The sequence below is a fragment of the Lipophrys pholis genome (assembly GCF_963383615.2).
Source record: "Lipophrys pholis genome assembly, chromosome: 9".
NCBI classification, from domain to species: domain Eukaryota; kingdom Metazoa; phylum Chordata; class Actinopteri; order Blenniiformes; family Blenniidae; genus Lipophrys; species Lipophrys pholis.
In genome coordinates, this window is record NC_137639.1 from 31,027,143 (window position 1) to 31,050,276 (window position 23,134).

Here is a 23,134-nt window from a genome sequence, read left to right on the forward strand (position 1 = left end):
GGTAAGGAGATGATCGATGATGTCTTTCAGGAGGGCAGTTACTGCATTCTAGTCTGAGGAATCCTGACTGAAGAGTTTCAAAGAGCTGAGAGGAGTGAAGATGTTGGAGTTGTGTGATGACCGAGCGTTCCAGGATTTTTGACAGTAACAGGAGAGTGGAGATGGTCTGAAATGGTCCATGTCATGAGGACTGAGGTCAGGTTTCTTCAGGAGGGGGTGATGGTGGAGGGTTTGAGCGGAGGAGGGACACAGCCTGTGGTAAGAGGAGTGTTTATGAAGAGGTGATGAGGGAGGGAATACAGGCTTTGAGCAGGGAGATGGGATGGGGGCAAGATGGAGAAAGTCATGGTGGAGGAGATCTGAAGGTGAAGAAGTGGAGGAAGTGGATGTTCGTGATTTTGGTTTGGATTTCTGTACGGAAGGATGTCAGGAAGCCGTTGCATTTGTCTGTTGTAAAAGTGGAAGTAATATTGTCCTTGCCGCTGTTGAATAATTATTCATGTATCTCGAGAAGCATTAACACATATTATGTATGAAAACTATACCAGAGCAATGTACTGAACTCATAAAGGTTTTTTAAAAAATTGGAACGCAAACATGGGCGATTATAAACGTGTCAGCTAAAAGGTGCTAGACGAAGCCCAAAATAGACCAGACAGGGCCAGACGGAAAACACCCTTAGTGTCAACAAGAGAATGAATTTATGACGGGAGGGGTCCCAAAACATGCCCGAGTGAAATACGGTTATTTCCGCACCAATGCTGAAATGGCAAAAAGAGATATGGGCGGCACATGTTGTGCAAGGGGGGACCCCCCTTCGATGAAAATGGGAAGTACATGTTTGGAAGGAGGACCCTCTGCAGTGTATATAAAGACCAAGCCCAAGCAAGTTATTTTTGTGTTCGATCGTGCCTAGCGAAGTGTCTGATCGTTGGCATCTGTCTGGGGACTGATCTGAGCACCGGGTTTTAGCAATAAAACTCTACTTTTGCATCCTGCTCCGCTCTCCCTGTCTGTTTTGTACGAGTAGACTAGCTGAGTACCAGTATAGTTACAACCATTAGTGTTACTATGTTCGATTGGTCTTCCACCTACGCATCTGGCCCAGGACAGCGTTCCACCAAGAAGACCACGACACCGCCTTCCACCCAGCTTATACAACTTTTAATTATATCGCTTTCTAATTTTATTTCAGAAAAGTTTCTCTGTTCGTTGTTTTTCTAATGAACCCACACACACATGCAGCAGAGAACAATACGCAATAAACAAATATGCATTATTAGTAGTATGATTAATTGATTAGTAATATTCAGAAATCAGAAAAATGGTAAAGTTGGTCAGAGAAAAGTTTCCGCAGTGATTTGATGGAGTGATGACGGGTGGTTGAAACTGACTGGAGGATCGCTTGTTGGCGGTTTTTCACCACAGAAGAAGAAGTGAAGAGTTTGGCTCCCCAGAGGTTGAACCTTGCTCACCGTCTATCTTCTGACTGATCTCCACCAGCGGTTCAGTTCCAGTCTTAAGATCAGGAACCGATGATGTGATCATTTCCTCAGAGGATGAACCTTCACCAGCCTGCCGATCGTCACACGTTCATCAGAAGAGTCGCGTTTTGAAGACGATTAAAATAATGTAATACTACAGAGGTTCATGTTCCCCAGAGGGAGACTCTCTGTGGTTCCTGTGTTTGGTTGAACTGTGAGACTCTCAAGAGGTTCTGGACTGGTTTGCAGACGTTCATGGTCCTCGGAAGAAATGTTTTAATAAATTGTCTTTTCATACTTCTTCATGTCGACGTTTCATTTTTACTTTCGCCAATGAGAAAGGAGAACAGCGCCGGTTGCCATGGAGACGCTCCCTGCTCAGTGTTTCACACAGAGATGTAGCTACTTGACAGGCTAGTTAGCATTGATATGAGCCAACGGCTAACATGCTAGTGATGCTAACTCCGCCCCACAAAGAAATGTGGCGTTGGGGGTTCTCCCAGTTTGTTCTGTTCAGTGGGAAACGAGTCAAAATGGCTCTTTGAGTGTTGAAGTTTGCCGACCCCTGCCCTTGACCAACAACTATCACTTGTGTTCAAATCCTCCTCCTCCTCCCCCCCCCCCCGGTGTGTGTGTGTTCATTCAAGGGTATTTCCTGTCTGCTGGTGCACATCTAACGTCATTTCTGGACTCTGATCGAATTACTGTCTTGGCATCTGCTGCCACACACACACACGTTGGATTGTTACGGTGACTGTCAAAATAAAACCAAAAAGTTGGATTGAAACTTTGTTCTGATTGGCTTGTAGTCTGTTGTTGCACAATTCATCTATTTGCACTGCCTGCTATATGCAACCTTTTAATTGTCCTCCGGGGACAAATAAAGTCTTTGATTGATTGGCTTCCTGCCAATATATCTTTTTACTCAGGAAAATTACAAAAATAGTGTCTGCAGTAGTGTTCTTGTTGCAATGATAAGGTTAAGTCATGAGTTTGTTGGTTCTGATTCTGTTGTGTTACCAGTCGGCCTGTGATTGGCTGACAGTGGAGAAGGGGGCGGGTCAGATGACTGTGTGTGCGTGTGTGTGTGTCCTGTAAGTTACCAAAGCAATAATCTGCCTAGAACAACTTGAAATCATCTAGAACCCAAATGAACTTTTTGTCGTCCATTTTCAGAAACTTGTAGTTCTTTCCCACCATGGCAGACGTCACTAACTTGAGTCGCATTATTATGACGTCACTAAGCGATAGTGCGGTCCGACTGCCTCACCACCGTGATCACCTTTCACTAACTCCTTTAGGAAGCCTCCTAACACCTTTCCTAACTCCTTTAGGAAGCCTCCTAACACCTTTCCTAACTCCTTTAGGAAGCCTCCTAACACCTTTCCTTAACCTTGTGGCGTCATCCACGGGGTTAAGGTAAAGACGATAGATAAGGAGTTAGGAGGGACAATTCGGACGTACCCTTAGTTTAGCCGTGAGCATGTGAACTTTGAGCCTCATCCCCATGAGGTCTAACATCGGTACCGGAAAAAATCTCCCAGGTACTGTTGAATAATTATTCAGATATCTCTGTGTGAACACAAACATATTATGCATGCCAACTGAGTTAAAACAATGTATTAAACTCTTAAATGTTTTTTAAAAATTGGAATGCAGCTTTGACAATTCTAACTGTGTCCACTGTAAAGACTAAACGCCGCCCCACATAGACCAGGCAGACCCAAAGAAAGGAGACACCAGTAGCTTCGTCGAAAGGATGATGGGAGGGGCATCCCAAACATGCCCTAATAAGACACGGTTATGTCCGCACAAATGATAATTTGACAAACAGAAAAGAGGGCCGCACCTAATAAGGGAAGGTGGACCTTCTTCACTGTATATAAGGAGGGAGTCTAAAAGACTCAATTTGTGTTCGATCCTGCCTAGCAATCATGTCTGACCATTGTGTCTGCCTGGGTCTGATCTGAGCACCGGGTTTTAGCAATAAAACTCTACTTTGCATCCGGCTCCACTCTCTCAGTCTATTTTGTATAATTAGGATAGCTGAGTATCAGTATAGCTATAACAAGTAGTGTTAAATGTTCGTATGGTCTTCCGACGACGCATCTGGCCCAGGACAACTTCCTACAACAAGACCACGACATAAATTGGCGAGCTTCAGCCAGGAGGAGCAACCGGGGGTGACGTCATCTGTGGACGAGGACCGGACTCAGCACACTAAAGGTAAGCAGACCAAATTCATTCTGCGGTTAAAATTCTTGTGTGCCTGATGTCTGGTCTCCACCCAGGTGAGGTCTAACCGGATCAAAATTAATCCAAAGGAACCTAGCTAAAGTTAAAGAAGTAAAAAGTCATACAGAGTGAGAGATTGGAATAGGATGCAAACAACTAAATGTGTGTAAACGTGTATGTCTAGCAAACCATGGAGCGGAAAGAATGAGTGAAACCTGCCTGAATGTGTTTATTGTCTGTTGGCTGCTGTGCTGCTTCGCATTTCTGGGAGGAGTGATTTGGACGGTGTTGTAGAAGCCTAGAAGTCTAGAGAGCAGGGTTTTCAAAGTAGAAGGGCCCACGTAGGCATTCAGTCAGATAAAAAGGACCAGGGTTTGCTTATATGTTTGAGTAATCCACGGACAGAGTGCCGTGGTGAAGCCGGCGCAGAAACTACATGTACAGCTGGAGGTTCGTTAAAACAGAATAGCTGAAAGCTATCGTGGGGTAACTTAAAGCCAGGTCTGTGCGAGTGGCAACTGCCTTAGTTCCTCCTGAGGTCAGGAGAAGGTGTACACAGGACTCCAAGACGGAGCAGCGACAGAAGGTTCTGTCCCAACCTACGGTTACCGCAAACGGTCACTTTTGAGGGTTCAGCAGGCTGCTGAGCCATCAGGAGAGAAATTTTGGGCTGCAAGGGTAGGTTGTAAAACTCTTAAAGTGCCATAAAAGGCACAAAATCTCCTGACGAGGAGTGTGTGTGTGTATGTGTGTGTGTGAGTGCAGAGGTGAGTGAGCGACTCACGGTGAACCAAAGAGGAGCAGCGTTGGCTGAATGTATATATATATGTAAATAAGTGCATGACATAAGTGTGCTGACAAAAGACAGTGTAAAGAGACGAGCGATAAAAACCTGACTTAAAGTTGTAAAAGTGGAGAATCTGTGACAGATACGTGACCGGACAAAACAAGGTCACGTGGTCGCAGGAGCAGTGGCCTGCGTGGCGTTAATGTGCCTGACAGCAGGATTGGTGTGGGTAATTCTTGATAGACAACTGTACTTGCCATCGTGGAGAAAGTTGTTGAATCAGGTTTAGCACCAAGGGCCTTTAAAATTGTAGAGGTAACTCTGGTGGAGCAAATCTGAGTAAAGCTGGTAAAATAGACTGGTGTAAGCCTAGAGGGTGCACATCACAATATAAATCACATTATATAATAAAACACGACAAATACAAAATTAATAAAATAAAAAAAACCTTCAAAATTAGAAATAATACGGCGAGCCAAACCCAAAAATAAGTGTGCATGGAAGAAGGCAGCAGTGAGGACGAGTGCTGGCGACTTGAAAATATAGAGGAGAAAGGAGACATAGAAACACATGGGATAAGAACCCATTTTTGGAGGGAGCGCACGTACAGAGACGAAACTGGTGTTGAGCTGTGGCAAACCGAGCAGGAAATTAATCAGAAGTTGTGGCATTTAACAAGATTTGTCAATCTAACGCAAACACAGGAGGAATTTCCCGACGTGCCTTGGTCACTGGCGCTCAGGGGGTGCTGGAATACACGGGGCCTGGATGAGGTATCAGCGCTGCTGTGTGAAGCACCATCACAGCAAGCAACTGTCCCGCTGAATTCTGTTCTAAAGATACCCGAAGGATACGGCGTGAGCGGATTGCACAGAGTGGCAGTCGATCCACGACTGAGTATCACAATCATTCCACGAAAGGTAAAGTGGGAAACGGGTAAATTTGCTCAACTAGTAAGAAAGCCACAAGAAGACGGGAGTGAGGTACTATTGCATGATTACACCAGAGCACCAACATTTAAAACAGCGATTACAGTAAAAAGGATATTTGTACTGATACGTACTACTCCCACAGACGGAGAGGCTGAGCTGCCCAGAGCGCCTGCCGTGAGACAAGGAATCATGGGGGCTAAAGTGGCAAAGGAGACTGTCAGGAGAGAAAATCCAGCACAGGTAATAGTACGACAGCACCCCAAATTGGAAAAACAAATTTTAAAGTACATGAAAAAATGGAACAAGAGATCTCCCGGAGAGGCACACTGGCCTATAGAAGGATCCTTTGATGAAAAATGTTGTGATGAAATGGCCATCAACATCAAACACCACAAGGCCGGTGACAACGGCAATAAGAGAAGAGGCAAGAGAGCAAAAGAACAAGAATTGTTGGAGTGGTTTCGGCAGGAAGGACAAAGGCAGAAGCGGATGAAACCAGCCCGTCCCACAGCCCCGAGAAGCCCGGGCCATCCATCAAACCTCTAGTGGAGTGGCGATAAATCAACACAGGGGCCCAGGGACTCCATCACCATCCCAGTGGCCCCCCCCTGGATAGACGAGAACCCCCCACCCTATCACTACCCAAAGGGAATGAATCCGTTCACAGACACAAATCCCTTTAAAGGAAAATACCCCATACTGCTCTCAGAGGAGGGAGAATGCAGCAGACAGCTGAAGGGTAAGTTTCAAGTATCCTGGGACAAGGCCATTAAATCAGACAGTGGCAGAGAAAGTGAGCTTGTGGAGGAACCAGACATGGATACAACTCCCAGAGAACAACAGCCCAGGCGCAAAGACAGCAGACGTAAACATAGGGATTCCTGCAGCATCGTCGAGGGCAAAGGTCAGGGGAACTGTCAAGAGAGAACAAGGAGTGACGATGAACAGGACTACGAACGGCTGAAGCGACAACACCATAATGGGTGTGAAGACGAGAGAGCCTACCAGCATGTGAAGGATGGCCAGCAGCAAAGGAATGTGAGCGCGTACGCCACACGAACTGCCAGATCAGAGGGAAGAGCAAGGTAAAGGGAGTCATCTCGGGAATGCCAGTCCACGGATGGAAGCCGAACTCCGGACTGGAAAGAAGGAAATAGTTGGACATCCCATCCGACTAGCAGGAACTCTGCCATGCCAAGCAAAAAATCAAACAGCTCAGAAGATGTTTACAACATAAGGCTGGCTGTGGAGGGAAGGCTGGAGAAAGATCCGGCTTACCAAATACTACAACACCTAAGAAAGGAAAGGCAACAGCAAACACCGAACCTGAAGGAGGCCATGGAGGAGTGGCGAGTAGAGGTCGCTAAAAATAATCAGCGCCTCAGTCAAGCAAGTAAGAAAGAAGAGGGGGAAGAAAACGAGAACAAGGATGATGACCAACTAATCTCCATAAGTCCACCCGACGTTGGGACAATGGACCCCCTCCTTATCCCAACTTCAGTGTTCTGGACACCCCAACACATGACCCAAAGTAAGACAAAGTTGGCGCAACAAGGGAGTGAACAACCAGCCACAACCACCCACCTTGGTTCCGATCTCCCTTCCCTGTCAACCTTCCTCACCCCAACCATCTCCCGTTACCCTCCCTTGCCACCTCTCATCTCCCCTCCTATTATGATGCCAGCCAGACAGGACCCCCCACCCGCTATGGCTCATGTACAGCCAACCATACAAGAAAGTTCCACGGTAACTGCAAGCTCCAGGGAAGCAACCCCCTCACCAACTTATGCCCCTATATCACCAGAGAGCAGCAGCAGCACTGATGACGGTGACAACGACAGCAACCAAGGTAGCGAATCTTGGCATCTGCAGGGTCACGCTTACACCACACGTGACCTGGCCGACATGGACGTGTACACTGTCAAAAGAATACTGCAGGAGGCATCCCATCGCCAGCGTGACCGTGCGCTTGCAGCCCGCAAGAGATACAAACGGCGGGAAAGCGGCCGACGCCGATGGCACAAGCGCCGCACGGATCTCCTTACCCTGCAGGCTGACAACCGTGTCATGAAGCTTCAAATTGAGTCCCTGGAGAGGAGGGTGGAACAGTATCGTACGGCCCTTCGACGTTACCGTGACCTTCCAGGGACAATCCCCGCTGTAACCCGCAATGACCAAGCTCATGCTGAATAGAATGTGTATCCTACACTCAGTCACTTGCTACCGCTTAGTTGCATGTTTTGTTAGATTATCGATGTTTTGTTAAGATGGTGATTCAGTAGTGATGTTTACATACAGTATTATGTAGTAGTGTTGATGATGAAGTTAGTCGTTGTTCATTAGGCATATTGGATGTGTGACCTGCTAAAGTAATCCTCACAACAGTAGAACGCTTATGTTGTTGTAATCACAAAATGCGGTAACCACATAACCTTGTTATAAGGTGCAAATTTGACCGCAGTCTACTGACTGCTGATACATGCTTACAGACACAATGCTACTAACTTGTATATGTATGTATTAACACCCCATAAGGTGAGACATGACAGTCTCAAAGGAGGGAAATGGTAAAATAATTATTCAGATATCTCTGTGTGAACACAAACATATTATGCATGCCAACTGAGTTAAAACAATGTATTAAACTCTTAAATGTTTTTTAAAAAATTGGAATGCAGCTTTGGACAATTCTAACCGTGTCCACTGTAAACACTAAACGCCGCCCCACATAGACCAGGCAGACCCAAAGAAAGGAGACACCAGTAGCTTCGTCGAAAGGACAAAATGACGATGGGAGGGGCATCCCAAACATGCCCTAATAAGACACGGTTATGTCCGCACAAATGATAATTTGACAAACAGAAAAGAGGGCCGCACCTAATAAGGGAAGGTGGACCTTCTTCACTGTATATAAGGAGGGAGTCTAAAAGACTCAATTTGTGTTCGATCCTGCCTAGCAATCATGTCTGACCATTGTGTCTGCCTGGGTCTGATCTGAGCACCGGGTTTTAGCAATAAAACTCTACTTTGCATCCGGCTCCACTCTCTCAGTCTATTTTGTATAATTAGGATAGCTGAGTATCAGTATAGCTATAACAAGTAGTGTTAAATGTTCGTATGGTCTTCCGACGACGCATCTGAACCAGGACAACTTCCTACAACAAGACCACGACAGTACTCTGGCGAGAGGACGTTGCGGTTAAATAAAAAAGGCTGCTGGAGTGAAACAGTAAAATCAAATCAAATGAAATTCACGTCCAGCTGATACCTGGGGTTTGTCTTACCTGCTTACTCAGGTGGTCTCCTGAGTCTCTGACCTCCATGTTGGACAGCGAAGTCATTTCCTGAGAAACAAACGACACAAACAAATCAGCTCAGAACGCCTTGGAACCCGAACAGAAAGAACTTTGGTCTGAAACATTTTCTGGTGAACAAAGTCCAGGTCCAGTTGTTCTGATGCAGCCAGCAACTAACTGTTAGAGGCAACGTTGCTCCCGTTGCTCCACTGAGGTGATCGGATTAACGCTAATTGCTTAATCTGCCATTAAGTTTTTCTTATGATTATTTGATGAGTACTGTTTTTGTGTTTAAAGAAACATTTTTGTTTAGCGTGTGTTCCCAGGTAAGTTATCTAGAACATATTTTCATGGTGGAAAGGAAAAGAATCTTTGGGTTTTGTCTCGGCGTGGCCCTCGAGGGGTTAACACGGGTTGTGACCGATGAGATCGGAGAAGAAGAAGTGAGTGTCGGGTGGAAGTGGTTCTCACTCCGGGCAGCTGGCTCCGCCCCTCTGGCTGAGGAGAGGCCAGAGGCGGGACGAGTCTGAACCATGGCCCCTCCCCCTCGTCTTGATCAATCCTTCACCAGCATATTGTTACCATGGAGATGTCGAGGATGAGCTTGCGTATTCTGTATCCGATGTTCTTTCTGGTACATCGGCTGACCGTTACTTTTCCAGCCGCGCCTTGTTCCTCTTTTTGGTTCTTCTGTTTACGCCTTGTTCCCCTTTTTGGTTCTTCTGTTTACGCCTTGTTCCTCTTTTTGGTTCTTCTGTTTACGCCTTGTTCCTCTTTTTAGTTCCTCCATTTACGCCTTGTTCCTCTTTTTAGTTCCTCCATTTACGCCTAGTTCCTCTTTGGTTCTTCTGTTTACGCCTGGTTCCTGATTTTGGTTCCTCCTTTTATGCCTTGCTCTTGTTTTGGTCTTGGATTAACACGTACCAACCCGTGAAACCTGTCCGTGTCATTTTTCCACCCCTATATGTGTGTGCGTATTTGTGCTCGTGAATGTTGGTGAGCTCTCTGCAGCCGTAGCGATTGTACAACAACCTGAGTATACACGTATAATTTCCCAGGTAGAAATCAATCGACTAAGATCATTTCAATTATGGACATTTTTTCATAAAAAAACAGTTTGGTGGGGCGACGATGCAGCTGAAGAAGGTTTGTACATTTTGTGAGTTTGTCCATCTTTTGTGTCTTTATGTTTATTTAGTTTTAACCTGAAACAGAGTTAGTCTTTCACTTCTCGCCATGGTTGGCCGGATGGTTTATGGGGGACTGAGGGAATTTTCCTGTCGTATGAAATGAGAACAATACTCCTGACAGGTCGCCCTCACAGCTCTGATGGCTGCTGGATTGAAAATGTTCCTTATGTTTTTCTCTACATGCTCTACTGCTCTAGCAATGAAGAAACGCTCGTTAACCTCATTATTTTGTATTTTATTTTCATTCATTCTTGAGAGAGGGGTACAGCCTCGATGCCAATCTTGGTCTCGCAGACGTGTTCTGTAGCCGGGCTGGAAAGTCCCGAAAACACCACTCGATGTCGCCTGCCGTTCAGCGGCGGGTCCGTGAAAAGTCCCGGGCTTGCCCAACCCGGGCCGCGGCGTCCTCAGCCCGGGCCGCGGCGTCCTCACCCCGGAGCTCTCTCTCTCTTCTCCTTTTCTTCTTCGTCTGCACGGTTGAGTTAGGTGCTTTCCTCTGGACACTTCTTCCTGGGTTTGTCTGCGAACCGATCGGGCTGTCCAAATCTCCGGAGATTCTTCAGGGGAAGGTTCCTCTTCAGCGAAGACCTCCGTCGAACTCTCTCTACTCTCCCTGGGTCCGAAGCTTTTATACCCCTGAGCCCTACAGTCACTCCCTCCTTCAGTCACTTTTCCCAGGACCAGCCTCAAGCCTTTATGTTTACATTGTCCTTCAGTCCTCTGCTCTACTTGGTCCAGGCGTCACATGAACCATTACTCACTCTGTCTACAAACACACTGTTCAAAACTTATCAAATCACATCATACGTTCAATAACAATCAACGTTAACCATTTCTATTCATAACAATCATAAAATAATTTTAAACTTTTGTAATTATCGCTGGATTATAATGATTTTGATTACATCCAGTCTCTCTCTCAGTCTTCCCTCTATGCCAGTGTCAGTGGCTTGTGCGGTGATCTCAAAATACTCCCGACTCCTCTCGACACTGAAAACAGGAGGGAATGTGATGGAAATCTTGTTTTGTCTCATAAAGAATGACGTGTAATTTTACAGTCTGAGTTCCAGGATGACCCGTGTCAGCACTATTAGAACCACTGTGCTTCTTTTGGTGTCTTCAGTGAGACAGACTCCTGGACAATCATGCAGAGGTTGGACTGTGACTTTGTCTCTTCTTGCAAGAATAACGTAAGAAAATTGCCTTAAACTTTCATTCACGCTACATTTTAAAGGGCTCATATTATGTAAAATTGGCTTTTGTTGAATAATTATTCATGTATCTCGAGAAGCAACAAACATATTATGCATGAAAGTTATACCAAAGCAATGTATTAAACTCTTAAAAGGTTTTTTTTAAAATTGGAACGCAACCATGGGCGATTATAACTGTGTCCGCTGAAGATGCTGGACGAAGCCCAAAATAGACCAGACAGAGCCAAACGGAGGACACCATTAGTGTCATCAAGAGAGTGAAATAATGACAGGAGGGGCCTCAAACATGCCCTAATAAGAGACGGTTATTTCCGCACCAATGTTGAAATGGCAAAAAGAGAAATGGGCGGCACCTGTTTGGGAAGGAGGACCCTCTACAGCGTATATAAGAACTAAGCCCAAGCAAGTTATTTTTGTGTTCGATCGTGCCTAGCAATGTGTCTGATCGTTTGTGTCTGTCTGGGGACTGATCTGAGCACCGGGTTTTAGCAATAAAACTCTACTTTGCATCCTGCTCCGCTCTCCCTGTGTGTTTTGTACGATTAGACTAGCTGAGTACCAGTATAGCTACAACTATTAGTGTTACTATGTTCGTATGGTCTTCCACCGACGCATCTGGCCCAGGAAAGCGTTCCACCAAGAAGACCACGACACTTTCTACTGGTTTTCTAACAGTAATGACTGTCCCCATACCTGGAACGACGCCCCAGAAGTGAAGTAAGTCTGTCCTCTCTGCAGAGATAAAATCATACTAGCTGAGGACGTGGTGCCTAAGGTGCTTTAGTGCCTAGAAAGCTTTATAGGGGTATGGTGTAAGAGGTAAACAAAGTAATGAAGCTGAGCCCCTGTGCCAGAGTGATGGCATAGCTGTCGATGTCTGTGCTGTATCCAGGGCAATGTTTTTTATTTAAAATGGGACGCTCTGCCAACGGCTCTAATCGTGTCAGAAGAAGGGACGGATAAGCTGAGGGCAGGTCAAGATGACCCTGAGTGGCGACACATTAAAACTCCCACAAAAGGCAGAAACCAAAGGGAGGAGCTTTCTAAGGGGAACTTTTGAAAACGCGATCGGTTCCAATTGTGTGATGGGCATTCCAAAAGAAATAAAAGGCAGGACCAGAGAAGAGACTATAAGGTAGAATCAAACACTATAGTCAGTCTTGAACCAGTTGAAGACTCTGAGGTTTGTCTGCTTTTGGCAATAAAACTCATTTGCATCCAAGTCCAGCTTCTCACCTGCTTTTGGCTTCGAGGATCAGGTCAGGATCAGGACCAGCAGTGACGGAGAATTAGAGACAAATGCTTGTGGGATCACCCATCAACTCATCTGGCCCAGAACAACACACCTGATTGGTTCCACAACATCTCTCTCCCTGGCTTGTTTCAGGTTTTAAAAAGTGTGTTGCTCCAACCAGCCAATCAGAAATCAAACCCTATATAGTGTCATCGGCGTTTAGCCAATCCCAATCAAGGTAGGCCCTCCCTTTGACTCCTCCCACAATTAGAGAGATCTGCTCTGGCACATGGCACCACGAGAGGAAGTTCTTCCTCCTCTTCCCAAGATGGGCATGTGTGGGCGGAGCCAGTCCAGCTCACACAGACACAGCAGATTCTGAATGTAGTTGACGTCGCATGTGTGTGGCTGGATCGTTCAGACGGCGGTCCGTTGAAAAGCTTCAGATACAGATCAGAATCGGTACTGTCGTGGTCTTCTTGGTGGAACGCTGTCCTGGGCCAGATGCGTTGGTGGAAGACCAATCGTACATAGTAACACTAATGGTTGTAACTATACTGGTACAAAACAGACAGGGAGAGCGGAGCAGGATGCAAAAGTAGAGTTTTATTGCTAAAACCCGGTGCTCAGATCAGTCCCCAGACAGATGCCAACGATCAGACACTTCGCTAGGCACGATCGAACACAAAAATAACTTGCTTGGGCTTGGTTCTTATATACACTGCAGAGGGTCCTCCTTCCAAACAGGTACTTCCCATTTTCCTCGAAGGGGGGGGGTCCCCCTTTGTACAACAGGTGCCGCCCATATCTCTTTTTGCCACTTCAGCATTGGTGCGGAAATAACCGTATTTTACTCGGGCATGTTTTGGGACCCCTCCCGTCATAAATTCATTCTCTTGATGACACTAATGGTGTCTTTTCGTCTGGCCCTGTCTGGTCTATTTTGGGCTTCGTCTAGCACCTTTTAGCGGACACAGTTATAATCGTCCATGGTTGCATTCCAATTTTTAAAAAACCTTTAAGAGTTCAATACATTGCTCTGGTATAGTTTTCATACATACTATGTGTTGGTGCTTCTCGAGATACATGAATAATTATTCAACAGTACCACGTATGATCGACGCTTGGGTCTGGTGCAAAAAAATAAAAATTAAATATCTGAATTGCAACGTTCACAGAACAGGTGGGATTTGGGTCAATTTGAGCAGGAAGTCAGAACTGGATCACATTTCCCTCCAGTGTGAACAGACTCTCAGCTGCTCCAGAAAGCCCCTGGAACAACCTGCAGACTGGACTGGACTGGACTGGACTGGACTGAATGAATCAATCAATCAATCAATCTCAGGCCGAACTGCCATTACAGTTGATCCTGATGAGGAGTTTTTAAAACGTGGTTTCAGGTTTTGATTCTATTGAAGACTTGTTTCCCTTCAAAACCAATTCATGATGTTTAAGCTTCCCGTCGCGAAATAATCGCAGTATATTTCATAGTGCATGTGTTTTAATGTTTTCTTTTTCTTTTGTTAATTGTGTAAACACCACTGTCCTGACACTGAATAGTGTAAAGATTAATACTACTATGAGTATTTCCACCTTATGTTCCTCCTGTATTTCCATGTGTATAATTAGATACAAATATCTCTTCATATAAACACAGTTTATTCTCTTGAGTGGCATTATTATCATTAATACCGACTGCATTTAGGTATTTGTGCAAAGTTGAGCTTGATGTGATGACTGAATTTTCCCAAGTGGGATTAATAAAGTTCCATCTTATCTTTTCTTAAACACAGTTGGAGTCTCCTGGGGGCGGGGGACCAGATACGAGCGGGACAAAAACAACCGTAACACCGGCCAATAATTCACTTCCCGGAACTTTTTCACTCACAAATCCACCGAGTTTGAGTTCAAACGTCTTCCTTCCTGAGGTTTGAGAAGTGTTCGGTTCAAGAGGTGGAAACTGGAAGAACTACCTTGCTGGTACTCACCGTTACTTCGCGTTACTCCTCCCGTCCGTTACCGCGCTGCTTGCTTCCTCGCGACGGTGAAAAAAAAAAAGACAAACTGAATGAAATCCTCTTATTTTCTCTTCCGCCACGAGTCTTCGGAGTTTTTCTGCCTCTTTGTGCCTCAAAGTACTTTCTCCAGGATGGAACATGTCGATGGGTTGGACCCTTCGTGTCGTTATAGTCACGTGCCGCGATGTGGGGCTTCCTGTGGAATTTTCAACATAAAAGCACATCATCCTCATGAAAGAAAAAAGAAAAGCTAATTTTCTGTGTGCTTCTAGTTGGATTTTTTCAAAATATTCATGAAAGACAAATAAGGCCACATTGTAATGGTAAATATTGTTCTTAGTGCAGATTGGTGTTCGCTCTAGACACCTTTGGTTGCAGACAGTAGTACTATCAGTACTATCAGTACTATCAGTACTATCAGAGAGCTGGAACTCCCCCACACAGCTGCAGCTACACTCATACAGAAGAATTCTCATGGCACCAGATCACATTTCACAGAGATAAACTCTTTCAGGCCAGAGACTCAGTGAAGTTGTTGTATTTCTCCACAGCAACATTTCCTGTGTTTTGTTGGATGTCAATTATTTTTATGAAACACCATCCATCCACCCATCCATCCATCATCCAACATCCATCATCCATCATCCAACATCCATCATCCAACATCCATCATCCATCATCCATCCACCCATCCATCCATCATCCATCCACCCATCATCCATCCATCATCCATCATCCAACATCCATCATCCATCATCCATCCATCCATCATCCATCATCCAACATCCATCATCCATCATCCATCCACCCATCCATCCATCATCCAACATCCATCATCCATCATCCATCATCCATCATCCATCATCCATCATCCATCATCCATCCACCCATCCATTCATCATCCATCATCCATCATCCAACATCCATCATCCAACATCCATCATCCATCATCCATCATCCATCATCCATCATCCATCATCCATCATCCAACATCCATCATCCATCATCCATCATCCATCATCCATCATCCATCATCCAACATCCATCATCCAACATCCATCATCCATAATCCAACATCCATCATCCAACATCCATCATCCATCATCCATCATCCAACATCCATCATCCATCATCCACCCATCCATCCATCATCCAACATCCATCATCCAACATCTATCATCGAACATCCAACATCCATCATCCAACATCCATCATCCATCATCCATCATCCATCATCCATCATCCATCATCCAACATCCAACATCCATCATCCAACATCCATCATCCATCATCCAACATCCAACATCCATCATCCATCATCCAACATCCAACATCCATCATCCAACATCCATCATCCATCATCCATCATCCATCATCTATCATCCAACATCCAACATCCATCATCCAACATCCATCATCCATCATCCATCATCCATCATCCATCATCCATCATCCATCATCCATCATCCAACATCCATCATCCATCATCCATCCACCCATCATCCAACATCCATCATCCATCCATTCGTTTTCACTTGAAAATGTCGTCGAGTGAACGAGGCCAGAATGTGACATCATTTCTTTTCTAATAATCTTTGGTGGTAAAGGAAGAAATAGATGTTATGAACTATCAACGCACCAGCCTGCTTACCAGTATAATCAGCTCGTCTCATTTCTGCTCAGAACTGTTAATGACACGACCATATATGGGAGGATGCAACTACATACACACCGGTTTGTAGCATATGTCAAGGTGACATCCTGCCTGTGAGAAGATAGCACGATTGTGATGTCTGAAACTTCTCGGGACCGAACACGAGACGTAGCCAGTTTGGATAAAGACATCATGTGATCTCCACACCATATGTGCAGGGAGGAGTGAAAGAAATGCTTAGAAACCAACGTTTTCATTGACTCTGGGCTCTGGACCATCTGAAGCCTGGTCCTCCAGGACAGACCGGCGCTTGAGCCCGAGATCTCGTTTTATTCCAGGTATTCTGCTGAAGGTAATTTATCTGTGAAACTGTGTGATTAATTCCACTCTTGTTTCCTCATCGATAAAAGAACCCATCAATGACTGTTTTTCCTCCAGTGGATTAAAAACAGTGAAACTCTTGGTGCTTCAGAAAACCTTTGCTGAACGTTTGTTTCCCTCTGAAGTTAAAACTAAATGAAAATGTTTCTCACGCCGAAGCAACTCGACCTGATTCATATCAACACACACGGGAAAAGGAACATTTTTTATTTTGCAGGATTCTTAAAAAGTAAATAAAAAACCAAAAATATCAACGCAAATAAAAGTGAATCGGAGCTTGAAGGTGGAACAGAAAATGATGTGTGACATTGAGATTATATTTAAAAAAAATAAAAAAATCTGATGTTTGTTTTGAGTTTTTCTGAACGAGAGAATCAGAGTGCAGATATATTGACCAGCTGGTGGCGCCACAGAGGCGCAAAACCTCTACAACATCTACAACTCCCGTCTCACCCGCAAATCCACCAGGATTGCAGGCGACCCCACCCACCCGTCTCACAGCCCCTCCAGCCTGCTGCCATCCGGGAGGAGACTGCAGAGTCTCCGAGCTCGAACCAGCAGGCTCAAGGACAGTTTTCCCCCCCAAGCAGTCGGGAGACTCAACTCACTCCCTGCTCTCCCCCCCATTCCCCCCTCTACCCTCCTCCCCCCCTCTGCCCCCATTCCCCCCTCTACCCTCCTCCCCCCCTCTGCCCCCATTCCCCCCCTCTACCCTCCTCCCCCCTCTACCCTCCTCCCCCCTCTGCCCTCCTCCCCCCCTACCCTCCTCCCCCCTCTGCCCCCATTCCCCCCTCTACCCTCCTCCCCCCCTCTGCCCCCATTCCCCCCTCTGCCCTCCTCCCCCCCTCTACCCTCCTCCCCCCTCTGCCCCCATTCCCCCCTCTACCCTCCTCCCCCCCTCTGCCCTCCTTCCCCTCTCTGCCCTCCTCTCCCCTCTGCCCCCATTCCCCCCTCTACCCTCCTCCCCCCTCTGCCCTCCTCCCCCCTCTGCCCCCATTCCCCCCTCTACCCTCCTCCCCCCTCTGCCCTCCTCCCCCCTCTGCCCCCATTCCCCCCTCTACCCTCCTCCCCCTCTACCCTCCTCCCCCCCTCTACCCTCCTCCCCCCTCTGCCCCCATTCCCCCCTCTACCCTCCTCCCCCCCTCTGCCCCCATTCCCCCCTCTACCCTCCTCCCCCCCTCTGCCCTCCTCCCCCTCTCTGCCCTCCTCCCCCCCTCTGCCCTCCTTCCCCTCTCTGCCCTCCTCTCCCCTCTGCCTCCTGCCACAGTCCGCCCTCACATCACATGACATTACCCCCCCCCCCCCCCCCCCCCCAACTGACTACCCCCCCCCCACCCCCGAACTCACGCACTCACAATCACCTCCACTCACTTGAACCCTCTGCCAACTTGAATCAGTTTTCGCACGTCAAACGCACAACCTCACCTTCATAACTTTATTATTTACAATTGCTTAGATTGTTGTATATATTGGATAGTATTTCTATTCCTATTGTTATTTTTTATTTTTTACTTTATTTATTCTTGTTTGTTGTTGTTTGCACTGCAGTTTGCACCGATGGGAGGATTGTAATTTCATCTGTGCGGCATGGCAACATGCAGCATATCTGACAAATAAACTTTGAAATTGAAAATTGAAAATTGAAAATTGAAAATTGAAACCCTTTTGTCTTCTTCTTTGATCTTTTCCCAAGCTGCTCGGAGGTAAAGGAAGAAACCAGTGTTCTGAGTGATCAACGCATTAGTTTGCGTAGCAGTATAATCCGATTGTATCTCTTCTGCTCAGAACTGTTATATATAATTAAGAACCATCCGGTGTGTGAGGCAGAACAATTGAACTATTGAGTCTCAGGAATAAGCAGACAACTGACCTTGGTTCACAGGCAGAGAACGCCATGCTGGAGAGGGGGAGTTAGGGACTCTTAGCGGAGAACCAGCTGGAGAAGGTCGTAAATCAAGAAGTCGGTTGTTTAAAGCCGGGAAGAGGTAAGGCCTGGTACCATTATAAGATCACAAATCTTCCCGGGACAGAACAATAGAGATGTGTTCAGCTTCGGTAAAAACAACTCTGGCATCCACACTATATGTGCAGGGAGGGGGTGAAAGAAAAATGCTTAAAAAACAATGTTTCTGGAGACTCGGCGCGCTTTCACTCTGATGTCTGGTCGTTCCGGACGGTCTGAGGGTTGAGCCCGAGATCTCGACGTGTCCCATGTATTCTGCCTGAAGGTAATTATCAATAAACGTATTGTGAACAACATCTTTCTGTTCCTTCGTCAATTTAAAGAACACACTAATGACTGCATTTCCTTCGGAGGCCGGACCAGTTTGATCCTGGACGACGAGCAGGTCACATTAGAGAACCTCTTCCGCTTCTGCTTGATCTCGGATTTTCTTCCAAAAGCTGCTTTTCAGTACAAATGTTGTTTATCAAGACGATTCTGGGGCAGTGTGTTGTTCTTATTCCCCGTCTGCTTGATAGAAACTGTTAAGACAAACTGGATTCATCTCGGAAACTCTGTTAAATCCAAACTGCCTCAATGATCAAGTGGAGATCGTTAAAAATCTGATCTCTTCCATCAAGATTCACTCGGAGATTATTTGACAACTGAACTAAATTCTGACCAGAACATCTTTACATGACGTTTTGTTTCTGGTGTTTCTACGACGACGGTGCTTGGAGCCCCTGAAAACACAACTTTCTGAAAACACTCCCGTCTCATTGTGGAAACTCTGGTCCTAGTCACCACGTTGGTAACTAGTAGTTCTGCACATGCTCAGTAGAGACAATCAGAGCAAAGTTTCCTCTGTGGTGTCGTGACTCTCAGTCCGTATTCTCCTGGACGTGGTACTTTATTTTGACAGTCACTGTAAAAACAATTGCGCTTGGTAGTTTTATTTTGACACTCACTGTAATAACGATCCACCTTGATAATTTTATTTTGACAGTCACTGTAAAAACAATTGCGCTTGGTAGTTTTATTTTGACAGTCACTGTAATAACAATCCACCTTGATAATTTTATTTTGACAGTCACTGTAATAACAATTGCGCTTGGTAGTTTTATTTTGACAGTCACTGTAATAACAATCCACCTTGATAATTTTATTTTGACAGTCACTGTAATAACAATTGCGCTTGGTAGTTTTATTTTGACACTCACTGTAATAACAATCCACCTTGATAATTTTATTTTGACAGTCGCTGTAATAACAATTGCGCTTGGTAGTTTTATTTTGACACTCAGTGTAATAACGATCGACCTTGATAATTTTATTTTGACAGTCACTGTAATAACAATTGCGCTTGGTAGTTTTATTTTGACAGTCACTGTAAAAAAAATTGCGCTTGGTAGTTTTATTTTGACAGTCACTGTAATAACAATCCACCTTGATAATTTTATTTTGACAGTCACTGTAATAACAATTGCGCTTGGTAGTTTTATTTTGACAGTCACTGTAAAAACAATTGCGCTTGGTAGTTTTATTTTGACAGTCACTGTAATAACAATCCACCTTGATAATTTTATTTTGACAGTCACTGTAATAACAATTGCGCTTGGTAGTTTTATTTTGACAGTCACTGTAATAACAATCCAACATGGTGGTCTGTCCATTAGAACGTTCTCCCATGTTAATGTTTAGAGCTCATTGTGTGTGTGTGTGTGTGTGTGTGTGTGTGTGTGTGTGTGTGTGTGTGTGTGTGTGTGTGTGTCTGGCAGCAGATGCCAACACAGTAATTTGATCAGAACCCAGAAATGAAGTTAGATGTTCACCAGCAGACAGGAAACACACACACACACACACACACACACACACACACACACACACACACACACACACACACACACACACACACACACACACACACACACACACACACACACACACACACACACACACACACACACACACACACACACACACACACAGAGCGGGGCGAGGGAGGAGGAAGATGAAGATTTCAAAAATAAAAAAATAAAATTAACTGGCGCGACACTCGGTAGCGCACAGACGTTCACCAACACCACATTTATTGCTAGCATGTTAGCATTAGCTTATATTGATGCTAACTAGCCTGTCAGGTAGCGACACCACTGTGAGAAACAGAGCGTCTCCATGGCGACAGATGCTAATCTCCATGAGGTGCCTCCCTCATCCACTTTGTACGGGGCAGTTTTATTAGGAGACGTTGAGTCGTTGACGTCCCAGAATCTGACCGACGGTCCTTGATGACGAAATAAACCCTGAAGCTTTCAGGAGAGCAGTTTTTTTATTAAAATGTTGGTAAACATAACTTTCTCATTGGCGAAAGTAAAAATGAAACGTCGACATGAAGAAGTATGAAAAGACAATTTATTAAAACATTTCTTCTGAGGACCATGAACGTCTGCAAACCAGTCCAGAACCTCTTGAGAGTCTCACAGTTCAACCAAACACAGGAACCACAGAGAGTCTCCCTCTGGGGAACATGAACCTCTGGAGTATTACATTATTTTAATCGTCTTCAAAACGCGACTCTTCTGATGAACGTGTGACGATCGGCAGGCTGGTGAAGGTTCATCCTCTGAGGAAATGATCACATCATCGGTTCCTGATCTTAAGACTGGAACTGAACCGCTGGTGGAGATCAGTCAGGAGATAGACGGTGAGCCAAGGTTCAACCTCTGGGGAGCCAAACTCTTCACTTCTTCTTCTGTGGTGGAAAAACCGCCGACAAGCGATCCTCCAGTCAGTTTCAACCACCCGTCATCACTCCATCAAATCACTGCGGAAACTTTTCTCTGACCAACTTGACCCGAAACACAACGACTGAACAACCAACCAATCGTACAACTAAACCAACCAACCAACCAACCAACCAACCAACCAACCCACTGACTAACCGACCAGCCCTGGTCTCATCCCGCCTCGGTCCGCCTCGTCTCGGACCTTCGACATCTTCAGACCGGCGTCACCTCGCCAGAATTCCTACAAACAGTCTTTGGGCGTTCATGCCGCCCGTTTCCTGGCGAACACCGCCGACACGCTGCGGACGATCCCGCGGACGCCGGCCGAGCTCTTCCTGAGGGCGCGGCTCTCGGCGACCATGTCGACCAGGCGGTGGAACACCAGCAGCGCGCCGTGGTACGTCTCCGCCGCCGACACCTCAAAGAAACCGCAGCACTGCGCCAGCGCCAGCAGCCGGCCCTCCTCCCCCGACACGCTGCGGTGGCGCCGCAGGTCCCGCTTGTTCCCCACGATGACGACCGGCGCCGACGGCCACTTCCTGCGGCGGCGGATCTGCTGCAGCTGCTGGCGGACGAGCTGGAAGCTGCTGCGGTCACAGATGTCGTAGACCAGAATCACTCCATCGGCCCACTGCAGCTGCTTGACCCCCGACTGGCTCTTCTCTGGGAGCTGGACACACACGGAGGTACTCAGTAATCTGATTACACTGTAATGCATGTAGTCTCATTACACCAGAGGCTCTTCTCTGGGAGCTGGACACACCTCAGTAATCTGATTACTCTGGAGGTCAGACCTCTACTATGTAGTCTCATTATTCTGGAGGTCTGGCTTCCGTACTCCGATTACTCATGTCAGTACTCTGATTACTCTACTGTAGTTATTCCACGCAAATACTGATTACTCCTGTCTGTACTGGGGACTCTGTACTCTACTGTGAGCATATAGTTACCTGTGTGTACTGCGAGTCCCAGATGTTGAAGACGACCTCCTGACCTTTGACCCGGTCCACCCGGCTGTAAACGGACTCTAAACAGAGACACAGTGTTACTGTGACGTCACTGCCGCGGCGGCGCGCCACACCGTGACGTCACTGCCGCGGCGGCGCGCCACACCGTGGCGTCACTGCCGCGGCGGCGCGCCACACCGTGGCGTCACTGCGGCACAGCAGAAGAAGAGCTTCACTCACCAACGTCTCCGTACTCGCCGATGAACCTCCTGGTCAGGAACCTGACGGCCAGAGCTGCAGGGAAACTTCAATTCAGAGAAGTTCTCATATTCAATCACACAGGAAACTGCTTGCAGAGATTTTCAGAATAAACCGACTGTCAGATCGTAAAGCAGGAGAGACGAATTTACGCAGAAGGTTGCTACTGACCGGACTTGCCCACGTTGTGCGCCCCCAGCAGCAGGACGTTGACCTCCACCCTCTGCTCGCTGGCCTCCATCCTGCTCTTCTCCTCCACCACCATCAGGACGATGCTGCCTTCACTGGACGTAGGAACTTAGAGCTTCTGCTCTCAGGCTGCTGCGCTGCTCCGTTTATACATCCCGGGGTGGGCGGGGCTTCTGAGGCGCCGTGTGTGTGTGTGTGTGTGTGTGTGTGTGTGTGTGTGTGTGTGTGTGTGTGTGTGTGTGTGTGTGTGTGTGTGTGTGTGTGTGTGTCAGCCATCAACAAGGAGACGAACCTCAAGCATTCATAAAGTTTTGTTTACGCCCGTCTAGTTTGAGCGTTTTCATAAAGTTGCTGCCTGTAAATAAAAACCCTAAAACGTTACGAAGGTTTTGCATGGACACGACTGCTGGCAGGATTTCATCATCACGGGAGAAACAAAAGTTTCTAAAGCGACTGTGTTTTTACAAATTACACTACAGTTATGTACCATTAGATATTTTCAAACTGTAAATATAAAATAATGTGACTTGGCTGTGTGTAAAATAAAATACAACTTTACAGTTATCTTGACATTTATGCAAAAACAA

The 23,134-nt window shown here is 46.2% G+C and overlaps 2 protein-coding genes across 4 annotated transcripts in view; both read right to left on the reverse strand.

Moving 5' to 3' along the window:
* The window catches only part of trim33l (tripartite motif containing 33, like), a 29,935-nt gene extending 15,453 nt beyond the window's left edge, over positions 1–14,482 (reverse strand). For both annotated transcript variants that reach the window (XM_080472008.1, XM_080472009.1), the window contains exons 1-2: positions 14,361–14,482; positions 8,723–8,782 (exon numbers count right to left, since the gene is read on the reverse strand). In XM_080472008.1, the coding sequence (XP_080328134.1) occupies positions 8,723–8,779 (57 nt within the window). In that variant the 5' untranslated portion in view covers positions 8,780–8,782; positions 14,361–14,482. The remainder of the gene's footprint in view (positions 1–8,722; positions 8,783–14,360) is intronic.
* A 6,198-nt stretch (positions 14,483–20,680) lies between these two features.
* Positions 20,681–22,673, reverse strand: LOC308114780 (ras-like protein family member 11B). 2 transcript variants are annotated; one of them, XM_080471946.1, is made up of 4 exons: positions 22,530–22,673; positions 22,341–22,394; positions 22,104–22,180; positions 20,681–21,823 (listed from the first exon to the last, which is right to left on the reverse strand). In XM_080471946.1, the coding sequence occupies exons 1-4, from the start codon at positions 22,621–22,623 to the stop codon at positions 21,416–21,418; spliced, it is 633 nt and encodes a 210-aa protein (XP_080328072.1). In that variant the 5' UTR covers positions 22,624–22,673; the 3' UTR covers positions 20,681–21,415. The 2 variants fall into 2 exon arrangements, with proteins under 2 accessions (XP_080328072.1, XP_080328073.1); XM_080471947.1 differs by having other exon boundaries at positions 22,539–22,666.
* Between the last annotated feature and the right edge of the window lie 461 nt (positions 22,674–23,134).